The sequence below is a fragment of the Petaurus breviceps genome, unplaced genomic scaffold (genome assembly GCF_028583685.1).
Source record: "Petaurus breviceps papuanus isolate PSGF00001 unplaced genomic scaffold, PetGlider_PUasm1.0 176, whole genome shotgun sequence".
Lineage (NCBI taxonomy): Eukaryota > Metazoa > Chordata > Mammalia > Diprotodontia > Petauridae > Petaurus > Petaurus breviceps.
In genome coordinates, this window is record NW_027185771.1 from 15,577,563 (window position 1) to 15,595,846 (window position 18,284).

General features: G+C 48.6%; 1 protein-coding gene across 2 annotated transcripts in view; it reads left to right on the forward strand.

Annotated features, from left to right (window-relative positions):
* Nucleotides 1-18,284, forward strand: part of SLC12A4 (solute carrier family 12 member 4) — a 60,699-nt gene that overhangs the window by 24,509 nt on the left and 17,906 nt on the right. For both annotated transcript variants that reach the window (XM_069085698.1, XM_069085696.1), the window contains exons 3-8: nucleotides 1,256-1,387; nucleotides 12,640-12,786; nucleotides 13,220-13,274; nucleotides 15,983-16,113; nucleotides 17,125-17,366; nucleotides 17,904-18,118. In XM_069085698.1, the coding sequence (XP_068941799.1) occupies nucleotides 1,256-1,387; nucleotides 12,640-12,786; nucleotides 13,220-13,274; nucleotides 15,983-16,113; nucleotides 17,125-17,366; nucleotides 17,904-18,118 (922 nt within the window). The remainder of the gene's footprint in view (nucleotides 1-1,255; nucleotides 1,388-12,639; nucleotides 12,787-13,219; nucleotides 13,275-15,982; nucleotides 16,114-17,124; nucleotides 17,367-17,903; nucleotides 18,119-18,284) is intronic.

An 18,284-nucleotide genomic window follows, 5' to 3' on the forward strand; every position in this document is an offset into this window, starting at 1 on the left:
TCCTGTGCCCAGCACCATGTTCACACAGCAGGTGCTTAATAAATGTCTGTTGAGTAGAATTGAATTGAAGGGCTGGGGTAGCAGAAGTTTTCATCCGACTGAGATGATCAAGAAACCGAGAATGGCCTCCTCTGCTTCTCGCCCTCCTTGGCAAGGCCCAAATTCGTACACAGGGGCTTTTGAAAGCTGATCATAAAGGCTATGAGTCGGGGTTGAAAATGTTAGTGGTGGCTTAGTGGGGAAAAAACAGTGAGGAGAGAAGGTGAGGGGCAGGATTGGGGAGAAGCTGTGTGCTGGGTGTGGAAGGGCCAGGAGACCGAGGTAGGGGAGGGTGGGCTGGCCCAGCGCCAGCTGGGAGGAGGACCTGGCAGGAGCCCAGCAGGGCGGTCTGCAGTAGGAGAGGGTGTGTTCCCTTGCCATAGGTGTTCCAACTCGCCCTGGCACCCCTTTAGGGCCTGTGGTTTTTCACAGCCACTATTTGTACGAATGGGGATTGGTAACGATTACAGTGCCCCAGTCAGGGGCCTAGGTTTAGCCTGCGGCCCCTGGGAGGAGTGGAAGGAATGTGACTCCTGGAGGTGCTCAGGTCCTCTAGCCCAGGGTGGCATAACGGGCCTTGGCCCAAAGGAAGGGCAGCTAGGGTAGGACTGGAAGGGGAGCCGCTTGGTCTGAGGTCATTCTTGTCGCCGGTTTTATCTTTATCATGCTAGTAGTCATGGCTATTCTTGTTAATGATTACTGCAGCAATAAGCTCTCTCTGGGTTTCAGAGCACTTTCCTTCCAACACTCCATGAGCAGGTAATAGCAGCATTATTACCCTGTGGGCCCGAGTTAAAACCCAGTTTCTGCTGTTTGCTGCCTTGGACACCTGCCTTCCTCATCTGTATTGTGAGGTTTGGAGGTGATGGTTTCGAAGGCCCTATCTCCCTTATAAGCCTACAATCTGGGAAGCTGAGACTTAGGAGATCATTATGCTTATTTTATTCATAAATTGAAAAATAAATTTAAAAAAGGGAAAGATGAAGTGGTTAGCCCAGAGTCCCTCAGGGAGCATCAGATCCAGGTGCTTTGGTCTCCTTGGCCGCTGCCCTCACCACTCAGTGAGTGGTGAACATGCACATACACATATGCTGAAACAGATATACATATACTTATGTATGCGTGCCCTGACTTAGGGTCTGCCTTTTTTCGAATGCACGAAAGGACGACTTGAGGAAGGTTCTCATGTTCACATTTGCCTTGGCTCTGTCTGCAGGAGGAACTCGATGTGCGCCCGAAGGTGTCGTCTCTCCTCGGGAAGCTGGTCAGTTATACCAACCTCACCCAGGGGGCCAAAGAACATGAAGAGGCTGAGAGTGTGGAAGGCGCTCGGAAAAAAGTATCAAAAGTGAGTAGGCCGGCCCGCTTGGGCCATCCCCATGCCAAGCCAGAAGTGTGCTGGGCAGAGACTGGCCAGCTCCAGGGACACGCCCATGTCTCCCAAGGAGATTCCAGCCAAGTTGCTCGGACCTCGGGCTGTTCAGCCCGGTGGCCCTGGTGGTATTGGTCACTTGCCAGTGGCTTGGTTCCTTGCTTTATTTAGAAGAGGCAAGGTTAGATCCAAGTCATCAGGGTCTCCAATTCAAAAAAGGCCCACTCTGGGAAAGGGAAAAAACAACTCTCCTTTCTGAGAGTCTCTGCTGTGAAGCCTTGTGGAGAATGAGGCTCCGAGCTAGCTTTATAGGAAACAACTCTCTGAGATTGCCAAATGAATCTGGATTGAGGATTTGTTCAACCTACTGGGCTGGGAGGCAAAGCAGTGGGCTGTAGGCCTCTGGGACCCTGCCTTCTCATCTTGGGAAAAGCCCCAAGGGTCCCAGGGTGGTGGCCAGGAGGGCTGGCCCCAGAGGCTCCTCCAACCTGGGCTCTGCCCTTTGATGTGTGGGTTAAACAAAGAGGTATTTAAGGTTGTGCACACTCTAAACAATAGCTCAAGATAAGTAAGACCAGGTGGAAAGTCTGAGGATTAAGTTGATCTGGCTTGATCTCTAAAGATGGCCAAGGCCCAGCTTGATGGTTTTCGTGAGTTCCAAAAGCATTCATTAAATGGCTTTGTTCCAAGTGCCCCAGACCAGTGTTAGGGGGACCTGGAGTTCCCAGGCTCCCTGGAGAAAGGGGAAGAGAGCAGCACATGGCAGTACCCCCAACTCAAGCCACTTGGCACTTTGGCCCCGGCAGACCATCAGGGCTGGAGAAAATTCAGAGACAGCAAAGGTCGTTGCAGAGGAAACTCAGTGAGAGAAAAGTGGGAAGGAGGCGCGGCTTCAGAGTGGGGAGCTGGGGGACCTGGATCGAGGGTGACTGCGGTCTGCGCAGCCATAAGGAGGAGATTCTGCCTTGGAAGGACAAGGAGCATGGCGTCCAGGACTGGGGTGACTGTGGCGTGGCAACATTTTGTCCCCATCAGACTCCATCTGGGAAATCAGGCGTAGTTTGGGGCCCCACTTTTTAGGAAAGAAATTGGTCACTTGAAGTATGTCCCTGGGTGGGTGATGGATGGCAGCCGTCCTCACAATCCCGCCAGGTGAGGATCAGCTGACGTAACCAAAGAAGAGAAGCCTTGCAGGGAATGGGGGGCACAGTAACTGTCTTCAGGGTCTTACAGGGCTATGGCATGTAAGAGGGAGAAGACTTTAATGCTTGCACCAGAGGGCAGAACTGGGAGCTGGTGAGGGAGGGGACAAAGAGGCCAATTTAGGCTTCATTGAAGGAAAAACTTGATTGTAGAGCCATCTGAAAGTACACCTAGCAGGAGGCTAGGTGGCGCCATAGAGCTCAGTGCCAGGCAGACTCATCTTCCTGAGTTCAAATCCAGCCTCAGACACTTACTAGCGGCGTGACCCTGGGCAAGTCACTTAACCAACTCTTTGTCTCAGCTCCTCATCTGTAAAATGAGCTGGAGAAGGAAATGGCAAGCACTCCATAGCAAACTATTCTAGTATCTACGCCAAGAAGACCCCAGATGGGGTCACAAGGAATTGGACACAACTGAACACAACAAGAAGAAAGTACAAGAGCTGCCTCAGGAAGTCAGTCTTCCAGAAAAGATGGGATGACCACATGTCATATTGGGGAGAGAGAAAGATGGGGGCGGGGGCAACGAGAGAGAATCATTCAGGCGCGGGTTGGACAAAATCAGCTTCATAGGGTTACAAGGGAAGCCAATTATATTGAAATATAGTCATCGAAATATTTTTTTAAAACATCAAGATGACACTTTTGCAGCCTGGCTAATATGGAAACATGTTTTGCATGACTTCATGCATATGATTGATGAGCATAATGCTTGCCTTCTCAAGGGGTGAGGGAAGGGCAGGAAGGGAGAGAATTTGAAACTCAGATTTTAAAAAAATGAGCATTAAAAATGTTTTTAAATGTGATTGGGAAACATTTAATGACATAAATAAAAATATTTTTAAAAGAGGAAAAAAACCAAGTTGATGGATTGTAGGTTCGGGACCCCTGGCCTAAAGGGTCCCTCCCAGCTCTGAGATTCTGTGGTGCTGGGTGTTGTTGGAGACAACATTACCACTATCCTTTCTAAAAGGTGATATTCTAAACTAAATATAGTATTATGGATTTGGTCTGTGGTCTGATCAGGACGGAGAACAGCAGGGCAGTTGCTAACAGAAGTAGGGAGTTGGCATTCAGGTGCACTGATAATTTTGGTTAATTGAGGCAAGCGCCTTCGAATGCCCTTTTGGCCTGTTGACTGGGTACTGAGGAGCCATCGGAGGTTCTTGGCAGGGGAGCAGTATGATGGAAGTTTATCTTAGAAGGTTAGTAAGGTGACCCTCACGGAATAAAGAGGAAGAGACTGGAGAAAGACCATTTAGAAATCCAAGCCTGAGATAGCAGGAGACAGCTACTTCAAGGATGGCCCTGGAGAGAAGGATGGGTCTCAGAGACAATTGGTTATTATTATTATTATGAAGGAAGAAACAAAGAGACTTGCTGACAGATTGGATGAGGGCAGCAAAGAAAGAACTCTTAAGGCTTTGGTCTCCATGAGACTGATAGAATTGGGCTGTATGAGGTTGGCTTTAGACATAGCTAGTAGTAAGTCATGGGCAGCTAGGTGGTGCAGTGGATAGAGCAGGGGAACTGGAGACAGGAAGACCTGTCAAATGTGGCCTCAGATACTTAGTAACTGAGTGACCCTGGGCAAGTCACTTAATCTTTTTGCCTCAGTTTCCTCATCTGTAAAATGAGCTGGAGCAGGAAATGGCAAACCACTCCATCATCTTTGCCAAGAGAAACCCAAATGGGGTCACAAAAGAGCTGAACGTGACTGAAAAACGTCTAAAACGACAACAGTAATAAATTACAGTAAATGCCACCAGAGATTTTTTTTTTTAAGCAATCAGGGTTAAGTAACTTGCTTAAGGTTACACGGCCAGTTATTTCTGGGTGTGGTGCTGAGTATCTGAGAGCCCAGATTTGATCCAGGTCATCCCGACACTGGAGCCGGTGCTCTTACTCGCTGAGCCACCTGGCCGCCCCTCAGAGATACTTAATAACATAGAGCTGGCCGGTTCTTCTTCTGGTCAACCGAAGGTGCTTAGACCTGAAAATTCCAAGGGAAGGCAATAGTAAATGTAACAGCCACTTTTTGAACACTTTGCAAAACCATGTTGTATTTTTCTCCTTTTTCACTTTATCAGAAACTCACTTGCAAATATTCTGAGACACAGGACAGAAAATGTTAGATTTCAAGTCCACGGCCACTGGTGTCTGTGAATTCACTGCGGGTGAACAAATGGCAGTGAGATCAGTGAGGCCAGGCTTGAGGGTGTCTGTGGAGAGGGGCCCTACGGGCTCACAAAATCATTTCTTTTCTACCCCTCCGCCATTTTAGGTGGAAGACATTCAGTGAATAAATACAGAGTTTCCTTTGATTGGGCCCACCGGTTCTCCTCTGAAAGGCCTTGTCCCTCTCAGCACTTGGATGTCCCAGTTCACCCACCGCGGGGGCTCTGCCTGTGGAGAGCACAGAGAGGCAGCTGTTATCGTTCTGGGGCTGACCAACGCCAGTCACGGTGAATCAGCTCATTCTGGAGGGGTGGATTAACTGTTTTGGGCTGGGACCTCTCTGTCTTGCATTTCCCACAATTCCATCAGAAGACTGGAGAATCCAGGGCGCCAGCCACCCCCAAAAGCCTAAAGTGTTTGGTATTCTTGGCTCCCTTTTCCTCCGCTGCTGCTGCTGAAACTGACCCCCTACCCTTGGTGCCAAGAAAAACACTGTGTGGCTTGTTTGCAGGGAAGGGAAGAACTGAGGAGTCAGTGTTTTCTTGTGCCTGGCTTATTTAGGAGACCAGGTGAAGGAGCGCTATCAGCCCCAGGGAGAGGGTGCCTGGCAGGGGAGGATGTGTGCGAGGGCCTTTGCCTTGGTGCTGGGCAGCCCCGCTCTGTGTTTGGGAGCTCCCTCCCTCCTCCTCTTCTTTTCCCTGGTTGAGCCACGGGAAGCTGGACATCAGGGAGATGTTTATATTGACTTCTTGGAGCAGCCTTGGCATTTAGTAAAAGAGGACTTTTACTGCCCAGAGCAGGGGAGCAGCCGGTGCTTCATTGGGGCCTCCCTCTGCTCTCCTTATGACCTAGCTGGGCTCAACCCCACCCTTGAACTGGTGTCTGCATGTAATAGGACTCAGTACTTCTTGCACATAGTAGGTGGTCAGTACTTCTTGACTGATGACTAAGATAAGTAAAGTTGCAGCCCCTGTAGGGGGCTGTGTCCTGTATTGGAAAGAAAACTGGATTTGAAGTCAAAGTTGTGAATTGGAATTCTGGCTTTACCCTTCTCTTGTGTGCACCTGGGCAAGTCCCTTTATTTCTGTTTGAAAACGCATGTCTCCAGGATGCCTTTGGGTTTTACTCCACAGATTCCTAATAACTACCTCCTTCTCCTAAAGAACGCTCCATTACAATGAAAAAGACAAATTAGGCAAAATCGGCCAACCCAACTGGTCCCCTCTGGCAATGAAGGCACCCTTCCCCACCCAAAGACCTCCTCCTCTCTCTACTAGAGAAGAAGGGTGTGTTTCTTTTTCATCAGTGGCCTTTTGGAACCAAGACTGGTCATTACATTTCATCTAAGTTCTATGGTAGTCTAATGTTGTTGGAGTGTGTATTATTCCCGTCCTTGAGAAGCAGTGTGGGAGAGTGGATAGCACCCACCCTTGGAGTTGGGAAGCCTTCCGTCCAGTGCCTTCTCCAACCCCGCCTGGCTCCATAACCCTATACGGGTCACTTCCTCTTTGTGCTGGAGAATAGAAATTAAGAAATAGAAACAGGTTGCAATCTGGGTCCCTGGAGGGACTCTAGGGAATGCTCCTCCTGGGAGTTCCTACACTAGCAAAAATCCCAAGTTCTTCATATATTCATATGCTATAGTTGTATTGTTCTCCTGGTTACATTTGTTTTGGTTTTGTATCAGTTCATACGAGTCATCCTGTCTCTCTGAATTCTTCCAATCTGTCATCTCTTACGGTCTAAGCTTTCCATTGTATGCCTATCACAGTTAGTTTGGGTGGTCCCCAGCTTTGTGTCCAGTTGTTTTGTTACTTTTAAAAAGTGCTTCTGTCTATCTGTGTGCGTATTTATATATGTGTGTGTATATATGTATATATGTAGTGTGTGTATATTTATATGTGTATTTATATATGTATATAGGTGTGTTTATGCATACATATGTTGGTATATTTCTATGTGAGTAGATGCTTATATATAGCACGTGTGCATATTTATATATGTATGTGTTTATACATGCATGCATGTGTTGGTATGGTAATGTGTATTTATATATGCACATGTGTGTTTGTATGTGTACATGTGTTGGTATATTTTATATGTGTTAGTATATTTATTTGTGTGTTTGTATGTGTGTATATAGTATGTTGGTATATTTATATATGTGTGTATACATATACACATATACATATATTTCATGTAGAGAGAGAGAGAGGGTAGCTAAGTGGTACAGTGTTTAGAGTACTGGGCTTGGAATCAGGAAATCAGGAAGAGTCATTTTCCTGAGTTCAAATGTGGCCTCAGATACTTATTAGCTGTGTGACCCTGGGCAAGTCACTTCACCCTGTTTGCCTCAGTTTCCTCATCTGTAAACTAGGCTGGAGAAGGACATGGCAAACCTCTCCAGTATATTTTCCAGGAAAACCCCAGCTGAAACAGTTTAGCAACAAGAAGGGTGTGTGAACTTTGTTTCTGTTGCTGACATCCTGGGATCATATGCCACATATTAAGACTGCTGGGTGAAGGCATGGGAACCTCATAGTGGTTTTTCTCGCGATTCCAGATTGTTCTCCAGAGTGGTTGGGCCAGTTCATATCTCCACCTGCAGTATATCATTGTGCCCTTTGTGCTCCCCACAAGCACGCTTCTCACACTCTCTTTCCTCCCCCACCATCTAGCACTAATTATTTTTGTCCTCTGTCATCTTTGCAAAGAGTCATTTTAATTTGTAATTCTCGTATTAGTGATTTGGAACATTTTAATTTGATTTTTAATCATTTGCAATTCTCCATTTCCTTTGACTACTTACCAATTTGGAAGTGACCCTTATCCTCTTCTGTGATCGGTCACGTCATCTCATGTCACCAGGCCTTGGTTTCCTGGCCTGGATAGTGGTGAAGGTCCCCTCTGCTTCTAAATTCTGTAATTCTATGAATTACCCTCTGAGGCCTTGCAGGGGGGCCACAGACAGGCCGCTTTGCTTACTCCTCAGATCTGGCAGTTTTTGTAGGGGGAGGTGGTCTCTCTCACCACTGCACCTGTGGCTTGTAACCTTTAGGATAAACGGGTCTGTTTTCTGGCAGGGGGCTCTGATCTCAGTGACCACCTGGTGATCTGATGAGGCCGTTCCAGGACCTAGGAGATTTTCCCTCCCTTGATTCTTCCCTCGTTGCCCTTTTCACGATGTGATCCTTGTAGGAGGGAGGAGGGAGAGTGACAAAATAGGTTTAGGAAGGTAGCTTCTGATAATAAGTAATAACAATGCACCAATAATAACAATAGCTAGCATGTATATATTGCTTTAAGGTTTGCAAAGTGCTTCACATATGTCAACTTATTTAATTCTCACAATCCTGAGAGGTAGATACTATTATCATACCCATTTTACACATAAGGAAACTGAGGCAAGCAGACATTATGTGACTTGCCCAGGGTCACAAAGCTAGGAATTGTCTGGGGCAGGATTTGAACTTGGGTCTTCCTGACTCCAGATCCCTCACTCCATCTTCTGCGCTACCCAGATTCCAGTAATCTTTGTTCCTTCTCCCCACGCCAGCTCTGTGGGTTCCAGAACATTCGAGATCCAAAGGGCTTCTAGAACATAGAATGTCAGAATTGACTCAAAATCCAGTACTCTTGCTACACTCCTCTGCCTTCCTGTTTTGGTTCCTATAACGGACCCTCCGGCTTTTATTAGAAATCCCAGGGACTTTCCAGTCACTGCTCTGACTGCGTAAATGTTGGCAGCTTCATGGTTTTTCTCTCTCCAGTCTGTGATCTAGCTCTGTCCTGCCCCCGTACTGTGAGGCTACACTCCTGAGTCATTTCTTAGTTCCTTCTCCGACTCTGTCCGTGGGCTCTGTTCCCCCGTCTTCTCTTCCCCATCTCCAGCCCCTTCATTACATCATTCCTCCTTCAGGTTTCCAAAAGCACCGGACCACTACTCTTTATAACGTTCCCTTCTGCCTGAACATTATTTATTTACAGTATCTCCAGTCAGGTCCTAGGTATCATGAGATTTATATCGGGAAGAGATAAGCTGGGCCAAAGCCCTCAGTTTATAGATAAGCACACCACAGCCTAGAGGTTGGCTGACATGACCAGGATCCTTCAGGGAGTGAGTGGCAGGCTGGAATCCAAGCCCACGTCTCTGGATGCTGAACTCACCTGTCCTTCCACTGGACCCTAGCTACTTTTCAGGCAAGGACTCCCAGAGGCCCAGTTGCTGTCCATGAGCGGTAGATTTGGTAGCTCCATCCGTAACTCAGACCTTCCAGTGGGTCAGTGACTTCAGCAATGTGGAGATTTCTTCTGGAGAGACAGACTATCACCCCTCCATACCCAAGCATCCTCTAGGACTCTTATCCATGTCCTTCCCTAAGTTAGTGTAATGGGAATGCAAATTTGGAAGATCTTCCCTGCCCCTAGGCTAAAATGCACCTGAAGCCTGGGGAGGGAGGCTTGTTTTTCAGTAGATACTTCTTGATTGGCCAGTGAGTCAATAAGGTTGTTACATTCTCTGAGCCAGGAGAAGGCTATATAAGCCCTGATGTGTAGCTTTGTTTTGGGACTCACTTTGAAAAGTGTTCTGTGATTTGATCTGAATTATGGGAAGCCGTTGTTGAGAGTCCCCCGGCTTTGAAAAACCCAGATGTGGAAACCCAGATGTTGACTGGCTATGGATGTAATGGTTGGACAGTTTGGAAATCTGTCTACTTGATCTGTTTCTGTCTTGATAATTCTGCCTGTATACTTTGAAGTTCGGGGTGCTGACCTTTTTCCCCTGAACAAGGTAAACGATATATGTCTGACTGATTAAAGTAAGCTTGTTAACCCATTTTGAGTTGCTTTCCTTTATCAAAGCAGATCCAAGAACCTGTGGTAGCTGCAAACCCTGAGGACGCTTGGGGTGCTTGCTGCTACAAAAGACTATCACCCCTCCATACTCAAGCATCCTCTAGGACTCTTATCCATGTCCTTCCCTAAGTTAGCCATGATTGGGACCAGTACCCAGCATGCTAGTACTTGGCCTAGTCAGCTAGCTATCCCTTATCCCTTGTGCCCGGCCCATCTTCTCTTCCAAGCCTGCCTTTCTTTGTAGGGCTTCTTTACTCTGATTCTCCTTTATAGCTACTTGTTGGTAATATATTACAGCCTGCTTCCAGCTGCCATGCCAATCTCTCCATTGTCCTCTGGGTAACAGTCCTTTCTAATGCTCAGATGCTTTGCTCCTCCATAACTCATAGCCATATGACCCCAGCTTAAAGAGAGAGAAGTCTTTTTATTCAGGGAGAGGCTTGGGTTCATTTAAAAATTTTACAACTTCCCAGGTTTCTAGCTCATTCCTTTCTTTGTAAACTCTGGGTCAAAATCATTGTCCATTGTATGTAGCATCTGAGAGAGAGAGAGAAAAAGAGACAGAGAGAAAAGAGAAGAGAAGGGGAGGGGAAAGGAGAGAAAGAGAAGATGGAGAAGGAGGAGAGGGAAGGAAGGGAGGGAGAGAGAAATACAAATATATAGGTGTGTATATACACATATATATAGGTGTATATATACACATGCATATTGTTGTTAAATCATTTTCAGTCATGTCCAACCCTTTGTTGACCCCCTTTTGGGGTTTTCTTGGCAAAGATACTGGAATGTTTTGCCATTTCCCTCCCAGCTCATTTTACCGATGAGGAAACTGAGGCAAACATGGTTACGTGACTTGTCCAGGGTTGTAAGTGTTTGAGGCCAGATTTCAATTCGGGAAGATGAGTCCTGATTCTGGACCTGGCACTCTCTCCTCTGTGCCACATTCATATACATGTGTGTCTGTCCACGTACATTTGTGCCAATGGCTATGCATATTCATTTATATGTATGTTGTACATACATGTACACTAATTTATATAGTCTGTATACACACATACACAAGCTTTCTCGATTGTCTGTATAGCTTGGAGATTGTTATGAGAGTCATAGACCTTTTGGCAGACTGGTAAAGCCTATGAACCCCTTCCCAGAATAATGTTTTTGGATGCATAAAATGAAATACATGATTATAAACAAAAAAAAATTATCAAAATAAATTTTTTTTAAAACAGGTTTATAGACTCCAGGTAAGAACCTCTGATCTAACTGCATCTTGTAGATTAACCAAATAGACATTCTTCATCCACTTAACCATTTATGTGTGGATGGTTAAGACAAACTTTTTAAAAAGAGATTTTTATATCACTTAGATTTTTGCTCATGTCTCTCCTCCACCTTCCTCCCAGAATGCCAACTCTCATAACAGAATTTTGGTTTTTAAGAAAGAAAAAGAGAAAAAAAAATTCCACAGAACCAAGCAGCAAGGCCTTAATGCAGTCAGCACAATGTCATTCACAAACGGGAACATCAAGAAGGCCTCACACAAGACCTAGACTAGAAGTTAATCCATTCTTATCAGCTTGGGTCTCTCCTCATGCCAGTGGTCGCGAACAGCCTTGGCAAGCACCAGACTCTGTACGGTGGTCAAACAAGGGCCCCGGTGTTACATGAGAATCCTGCGTGATTCTGGCCTAGGTAAGGGAGAGGCTCTGTTGGAAAAGAGGCAGCCTTTTGCTCTACTCAAGCAAATGCTTTTTCTTCTTCAGCCAAGAGTAATGCGGTGGAGGGAGCTTGTGTTCTTTCTCTCTATCTTTCTGTCAGCCATGCGATGGTGAAGATGGGCCTACGATGGAATATTGCTTTTGAAAGCCTCCCTGATCACTACTACTATCTTCATTAAGGATGCCCTCAATGTATATATAGATCATTTTCATCAAAAGGTCATATAAATGGGAAAGTAGCTCTCTGGCATCCGAAATATTGGGCTAACGAGAACCACGTATTCCTGACCATGACAGTCCACCGAGAGCTTACCGCATAGCTTTACACTGAAGGTCATGAACAAGGAATGCATTAAATCAAGAAATGGTGTGGGCCCAAAATGTGAATTTGGGTGATAGGAGCAGACGGCCTATCATGACTCTCCTCTGGATTATACTCCAGCTCCAGAGGCGGTGCCTGGGAGGTGAGCCACGCCTTCTCTCATCCATGACACCCTTGGCACCAATGTCAGAGGGAAGATGGAGGGCTGACCAAGCCTGGAAGTCATGTGACTGATGGGACTTGAGAGTGCTTTATGGGGCACTAGGGAAGCCTGTGTGGCACGAGCCAATATAAGAGACCCTTCCCCAGGTTCTGTGTTTTCTGTAGCTTTTTATACACCATCTATGGTAAGGACCATGATGGTAGGGACTTAGCACCTTCTTGACAACCACCCAGGGAAGTGGGTTGTCCAAGTAGCATTACCCCATTTTACAGATTGGCAGAGTGAGCCACAGAGAAGTTTACCGTATTGTTACTCATCCATAATAGGATGACCAGGGAGTGGCCTGATTTGTTGGACTGGGATGCCTCCCACAGAGCTCGGCATGGGCGCTGGTGCAGATGCAGGAGATTCAGGGGGCTGCCCTGACTACATTCACATGTGTCTGTAATTAATGTGGAAGTCATCGCTGCTGAGCTTGGTCACCTGTGAAGCTGTCTTCTCCCTTCCAGATCAGGATTGGTGCCCTGCTGCCATGACCCTGGGCATCTCATAGGTCGAGAAAGCAGATGGGGCCCCACTGTCACAGCCAATGATATCACAATTCATGGGCTGTGCTTGGCCATAGAAGACCTGGTCAGGGAGTGACACTGGGGTTTCTCCATTCTAGGTCATGCCCAGGCTTCTTCCTTCCGTCAGGGCAGCCCCTCATCTCTATGGTGTCATAGCATCTATCCCCTGCCCTGCCCGCCCCCCAGACTCAGACAAGGCTTTTGTTTGTTTCCTAGTCACCCAGCATGGGCACCTTGATGGGCGTGTACCTGCCCTGCATGCAGAACATCTTTGGGGTGATCCTGTTCCTTAGACTGACCTGGATGGTAGGGACAGCTGGCGTCCTGCAGTCCTTCCTCATTGTCCTCATCTGCTGCTGCTGTGTGAGTATCTGCTGTCCCATTTGACCACGGGCGCCATTTTCCATTTTTTTTCCCCACCCAAAAGGCAGATACCTGGACCCTGTTCTGCTGGCCTGTCCGGGAAGTGAGGTCCTTGGGGGGCAGGGGTGGGGGCACCTCTCAAAGTAACAGATGTCAGGAGGGAAAGAAATTGCTGATCCATAGAACTTAGATCTTTGGTTCTGAGACCATCCATCACTGTTATCCCTTCCTTGAGTATTGGGGTAGGAATGTTAGGGTAGCTGCTTTATTAAAGAAAAAAGAATACTTATAAGACAGACTTAGCCCTCTTGAACACATCTGCAAAAGAGCCAGTGACTGACTGGCTAACAGTGGAGTCTTTTTTGACTAACAACAGAGTCTTTTTTGGGTGGGAATTTTGTGTAATCCGTGTTACAATTTCTTGTCTTTATAGACCCTACTGACAGCAATATCCATGAGTGCCATCGCCACCAATGGGGTTGTTCCAGGTTTGTTTGTAGATGGGATCCTTGGTATTCTGGGCTACTGCATCTGGCCAGGTGCTCTTAGGGTATAAATTTGTAGCTTCTTAGAAGGCCCAGCCTCCTTCCTCCAGAAGGAGGGGGAGTGAACCCACCGACCCCTTAGTTCCCTCCCAGCTCTGAAATTCCATGAGCTCATGGACGGGAAGGGATCTTAGAAGTGATTGAGGTATCCACAGATCATTAGAGCCAAAAGGGACTTTTCTCCAGTTGAGAAAAGACCAGGGAAGCAGAGTGATTTGGCCAATATCAGTCACACAGACAGTTGGTAGGATGTCAGATCTGGAGCCCAGGCTCCCAACTGTCCTGTCAGTCCTTGTGGATTTAAAGTCACAAGATCTGGGTTCAGATCCTGGCTCCATGACCTTGGGAGCAAACCAGGCCCCCTTTTTCTGGGCATCAGATTCATTCCCTGGAGAATAAGAAGGTTAAATGTCGAGATCCCTTCCAGGCCCTAGTCCAATGTCTCTTCTTCTGACCCTTGATTCTTTTCATTTGGAACCTGTGCTCTGGCCTGCTTCAGCAAGCGTTATCCAGGGGTGGGGTTGGAGTGCTTGGCAGGCCTGGGTCTGCTGGAGGCCTGGAGTCGTACATAAGTTCCACTCCTGGAGGAGTGAGTGCTCTGCTGGCCCAGTCCTAGGTACAGGTTTTCTGCTCAGAGGAAGCCTGGTAGCTTCTTTGGCCAGGCATCTGGAGCTTGCCCCCATTCACATTCACTCACCCTCCAGCTTCGAGGTCCATTTCCCTGGCAAGAGCTTATCTCCTCAGGGTGGGCTGTGTTGCTGGTTGGATGCTGTTACCGTCTTTGCCTGGTGTGGGAGCCAGATGGCAGGGTTATTCATCACTCACTCATGGGGGAAAGGGGCAGTTTTATCTCTTTCCTGGAAGAGGCCCATCTCCCTCTGCTGTTTCTCTGTTCTACTTAATGACTCTCTCAAGAGTTTCTCAGGCCAAAACAATAACCCATGGGGCTTCTGTAACCAGAGTGGCCCCAAAGACCTCAGCCATAGAAAGAGACCTAGGATTAGAGGCTGCAGCCTTTGTTCCCCTGGGAGTCAGCTGAGCCTGCTGGGGGACTGGCCTCAGATGTGAAACCAGCCTGAAACCTTGGCCCTGGGTCCCTCCTCCACCCCCACCCCCAGGCTAATTTCCTTGCTGCTGTGGCTTCCGGCCAGCTGGGGCCTCAGAATAATGATTTACCAGCTAAAGGAGTAGGAGAGAGAGCTCTTAGACACAAAAGGGACCCTAAAGCCCCTCTAACAGATGAGGGACCAGAGGCCCAGAAACAGGAAGTCACTGGCCCAACGTCACACAGGGACTAAGTAATAGAGACAGGAGTCGAACCCAGCTTTGACTCAAAATCCAGAGAATGTTCTTTCCACAATATCGTTGCCCCTGCTGTGCGCTGCTTTCCGACTCTGGAAATGGGATGGGATGTCCCAGAAAGACTCTTGGACTGAGCGTAAGAAGGCCCCAAAGCTAATTGCTGCCCGGGTAGTCTTGGCCACATCGTCTGATTTCCCAAAGCCTTGGAAAATGGGTCCTCAAAATGCTTCCCTGCAGAGCTTAGAGAGGTAAACAGAGCTGGCCCCGCTAGGGGGGTCCTGGTTCCATGGACCACACAGACCCCGACCGTTCAGCAGAGTCATTGCTTTAGGAGCAATGCGTTGGTAACCATAGGTGGAAGCAAGAGGAGAGCACACACAGGAAGGGAAAAGTGAAGGAAGGCCACTGGCACCAAGGTTCCCCTGCTTCCTCTGAAGTGCTAACACCGTCTGTAGGTGTGGGGTCCCAGGGAGGGATTGACCAGTGGGGAGATTAGCCCAGGCTGCCCCACAGCCGCCAACATCCTGACCCACAGCAAGCTCAGGAAGGAGGGAGGGACATAAGTAGGCCTTTATTAAGGGCTTACTTCTGTGGATACCTCCTCTGAGCCTCACAATGACCCTGGGAGGTGAGTGCTGTTATTATCCCTGGAGACTGAGGCAGGCAGCAGTTCAGGGACTTGCCTAGGGTCACATAGCTTGTAAAAGTCTATGGCCAGGTTTAATTGGGTCTTTCTGTGCCGCTGTACAACCTAGCTGCTGGGCAGAAAGTCGAGAGAGGTAGCAGACAATGACCAACTGACTGGTCAAGGGAAGACTTCTACCAGCGTAGGTCAGCATGTGCTCTAAAACTAATTGTGAGAGTTTACGTGGTACACTGAGAAGGGTCATACAACCAGCATGTGTCAGGGCCAGGACCTGGACCCAAGTCTTACTGATTCCGAAGCTGACTTCTCAGATCCCTCGTTCCCGAGTGCCATTCCCTTCACTCCATCCTCTAGGTAGTCATAGGCATAGAACTTAGAGGGGACCTGAGAGATCATCAAGGCCAAACCTCTCACTTTACAGATGAGGAAACTGAGGCATTTCCCCCAAAGGGTTAAGTGACTTGTCCAGAAGCATCCAGCTAGTAAGTAGCAGGGGTGGGTTTGTCCTTGAAACTGTCTGAGCATTCAAGATGGCCCCGGGGCTGCCAAAGGAGATTATAAACCTGCAAAGACCTCTGGGCATGTCTGGAGGCACAAGCTTGGACGACAGCTCACCAAAGGAACTGTTGGGGTGTTTGGAGAGAATTGTAACTCCCAGAAGCAGCAGCAGCATGAACTGGTGTTTTCTCTTTGCCCCTCCTAGCTGGGGGTTCCTATTTCATGATTTCCCGCTCTCTTGGGCCTGAGTTCGGAGGAGCGGTGGGCCTGTGCTTTTACCTGGGTACAACCTTTGCAGCAGCCATGTACATCCTGGGAGCCATCGAGATCCTGCTGGTGAGTCCAGTTCAGCCCTGCCCTGCCTGCCCCACCTCTCCCATCCCAGGTACAAGAGCCAGGGTCATTTCAGACTCTCCCCCCTCATTCATTCCCCTTTCCAGGGCCCAGTGATGGCCATTGCTGGCAGGGAAGGAAGGCAAGGGTGGGATTGAGACCCCTCTCCTTGGGAATCTTCCCACTGATGGTGAAGAGGGGAGGGCCTTGGCTGAGAGCTGGTGAAATAAGGGTAGGGAGGGGGAGGATGTTGGCAGGTCAGGAGAGTCTCTCATGGCCTAAAATACTCTTCTCTGTGGCCGGTTCTCTGTGGGAGCTTTGGTTTTTGTGAAATGTTTAATTTAGTTACATGATTTTACTTGGTGGTGCACACAAAGTATCACATCCATGTAATCTTGTTCCGTCTGTCCTTCCTTAATGCCTCCTTCCCTGTGTGTGTGTCTGTGTGTGTGTTTGCATGTTTGCACCAAGCTCAAGGTCCACATTTGCTGGTGCTCTTTCAAACCTTCTTCCCTCCCTCTGGCCTGGCCCAGGCAGACCAGGACCTGTTAGAACAACAGCCCAGTCCTTTTTTCTTTCTTATTTTTTTTTTTTGTTTAAGTCCTCCAGAAACTATTTTTTTGGCCAACATCTGGCTTCCCCCCTCAGCTCCTGGAGCCTGAGCAGCTGAGCTGAATTTTAGCTTTGGCAGCAGCAGCATCTTGAAGACAGTCTGAGCAGGAAGCTGGGGCTGCCAGGTGGAGATTCTTACCCACCTTACCCTAAGCGTGGTTTATGGAGCGCTCCACCCAGTCTGAGGCCTCTTCCTTCTGTGTGTGTGGGGGGAGATATATAAATCCTCACCCCACCCCTTGTTCCCAAAGAGGAAAGGGAGTCACCACTTCCTGCCTCAGAACTGCCCCTCCAAGAGTGGAGACCAAGTTTGGCTCCTGGCCACCCAGTCCTTGGGAAAATGGAGATGGAAGGATTTGTTTGCTCAGCTAACATTCCCAAGTCCTACCCTCGTTGTTTCAGACGTACATCGCTCCGCCGGCCGCCATCTTCCACCCAACGGGGGCCCACGACACCTCGAGCGCCACCCTGAACAACATGCGGGTGTATGGGACCATTTTTCTGACCTTCATGACCGTGGTGGTGTTTGTTGGCGTGAAGTACGTCAACAAATTCGCCTCGCTTTTCTTGGCCTGTGTGATCATCTCCATCCTGTCCATCTATGCTGGTGGCATCAAATCCATTTTTGACCCGCCGGTGTTTCCGTAAGTGATAGGCGTGCTGGAACCAGAGGGAAAGTTTGAATACATAACATCACTTTGGGGGTGGCCGTGTGTCATTTCCCCATGAGCCAGTCGAGAATGGGGCTTCCAGCCCTCCCAGCAGTGCAGGGCAGTCAGTTGTCAGGAGAAAGGAGAAAGGGAAGGAAGCAGCATTGGGAGAAGGAGGGCTAGGCTCATCCAGCGTTAGAGCTGATCTGCTCCAACTTCTATGGTTTACGTGGGAGGGGACCCACAGGGCCGATTGGCCCGAGATCACAGAGCCAGCGAGTGTCAGAACCAGAACTCCCAACTCGACCCTGTTCTCTACTGCCCCTTCTAAAGGTGGGGTAGCTGATGAGCCGGCTGGCTCTCCCACCGAATAGCTGGGGACAGGAGAAGCAGAACCCTGTACTCCCAGGCCCCCCGGTTCCCTCTCCATGACCCTTGGCCTGGCCATAGAGTGTGACAGGTCAGCTGGGGGAGTATGTTCGATGAACTCATAGCTTTGACTTAGCACACTTGGACCTTTCCCCCCTTCAGGGTCTGCATGTTGGGCAACAGGACCCTGTCCCGGGACCAGTTTGATGTTTGTGCCAAGACCACAGTAGTGGACAACGAAACCGTGGCCACCAAGCTGTGGGTCCTCTTCTGTCACACCTCCAATCTCACCTCTGAGGGCTGTGACCAGTACTTCCTCCTCAATAATGTCACTGAGATCTCTGGGATCCCCGGAGCTGCCAGTGGGATTCTTCAGGGTAGGTGCAGGAAGCGGGACTCTGGGGTGGAGACGCCCCAGGCCAGGCCCAGGGGCGCCGATTCTCAGGAGGAAAACGGGTGCCTCCACGGGTGGGGTCTGACACCCCCAGTCCTGAGAAAGGCGGGGGAGGCAGAGCCCCAGCACCAAGGAGGGGGTCCCTTTGT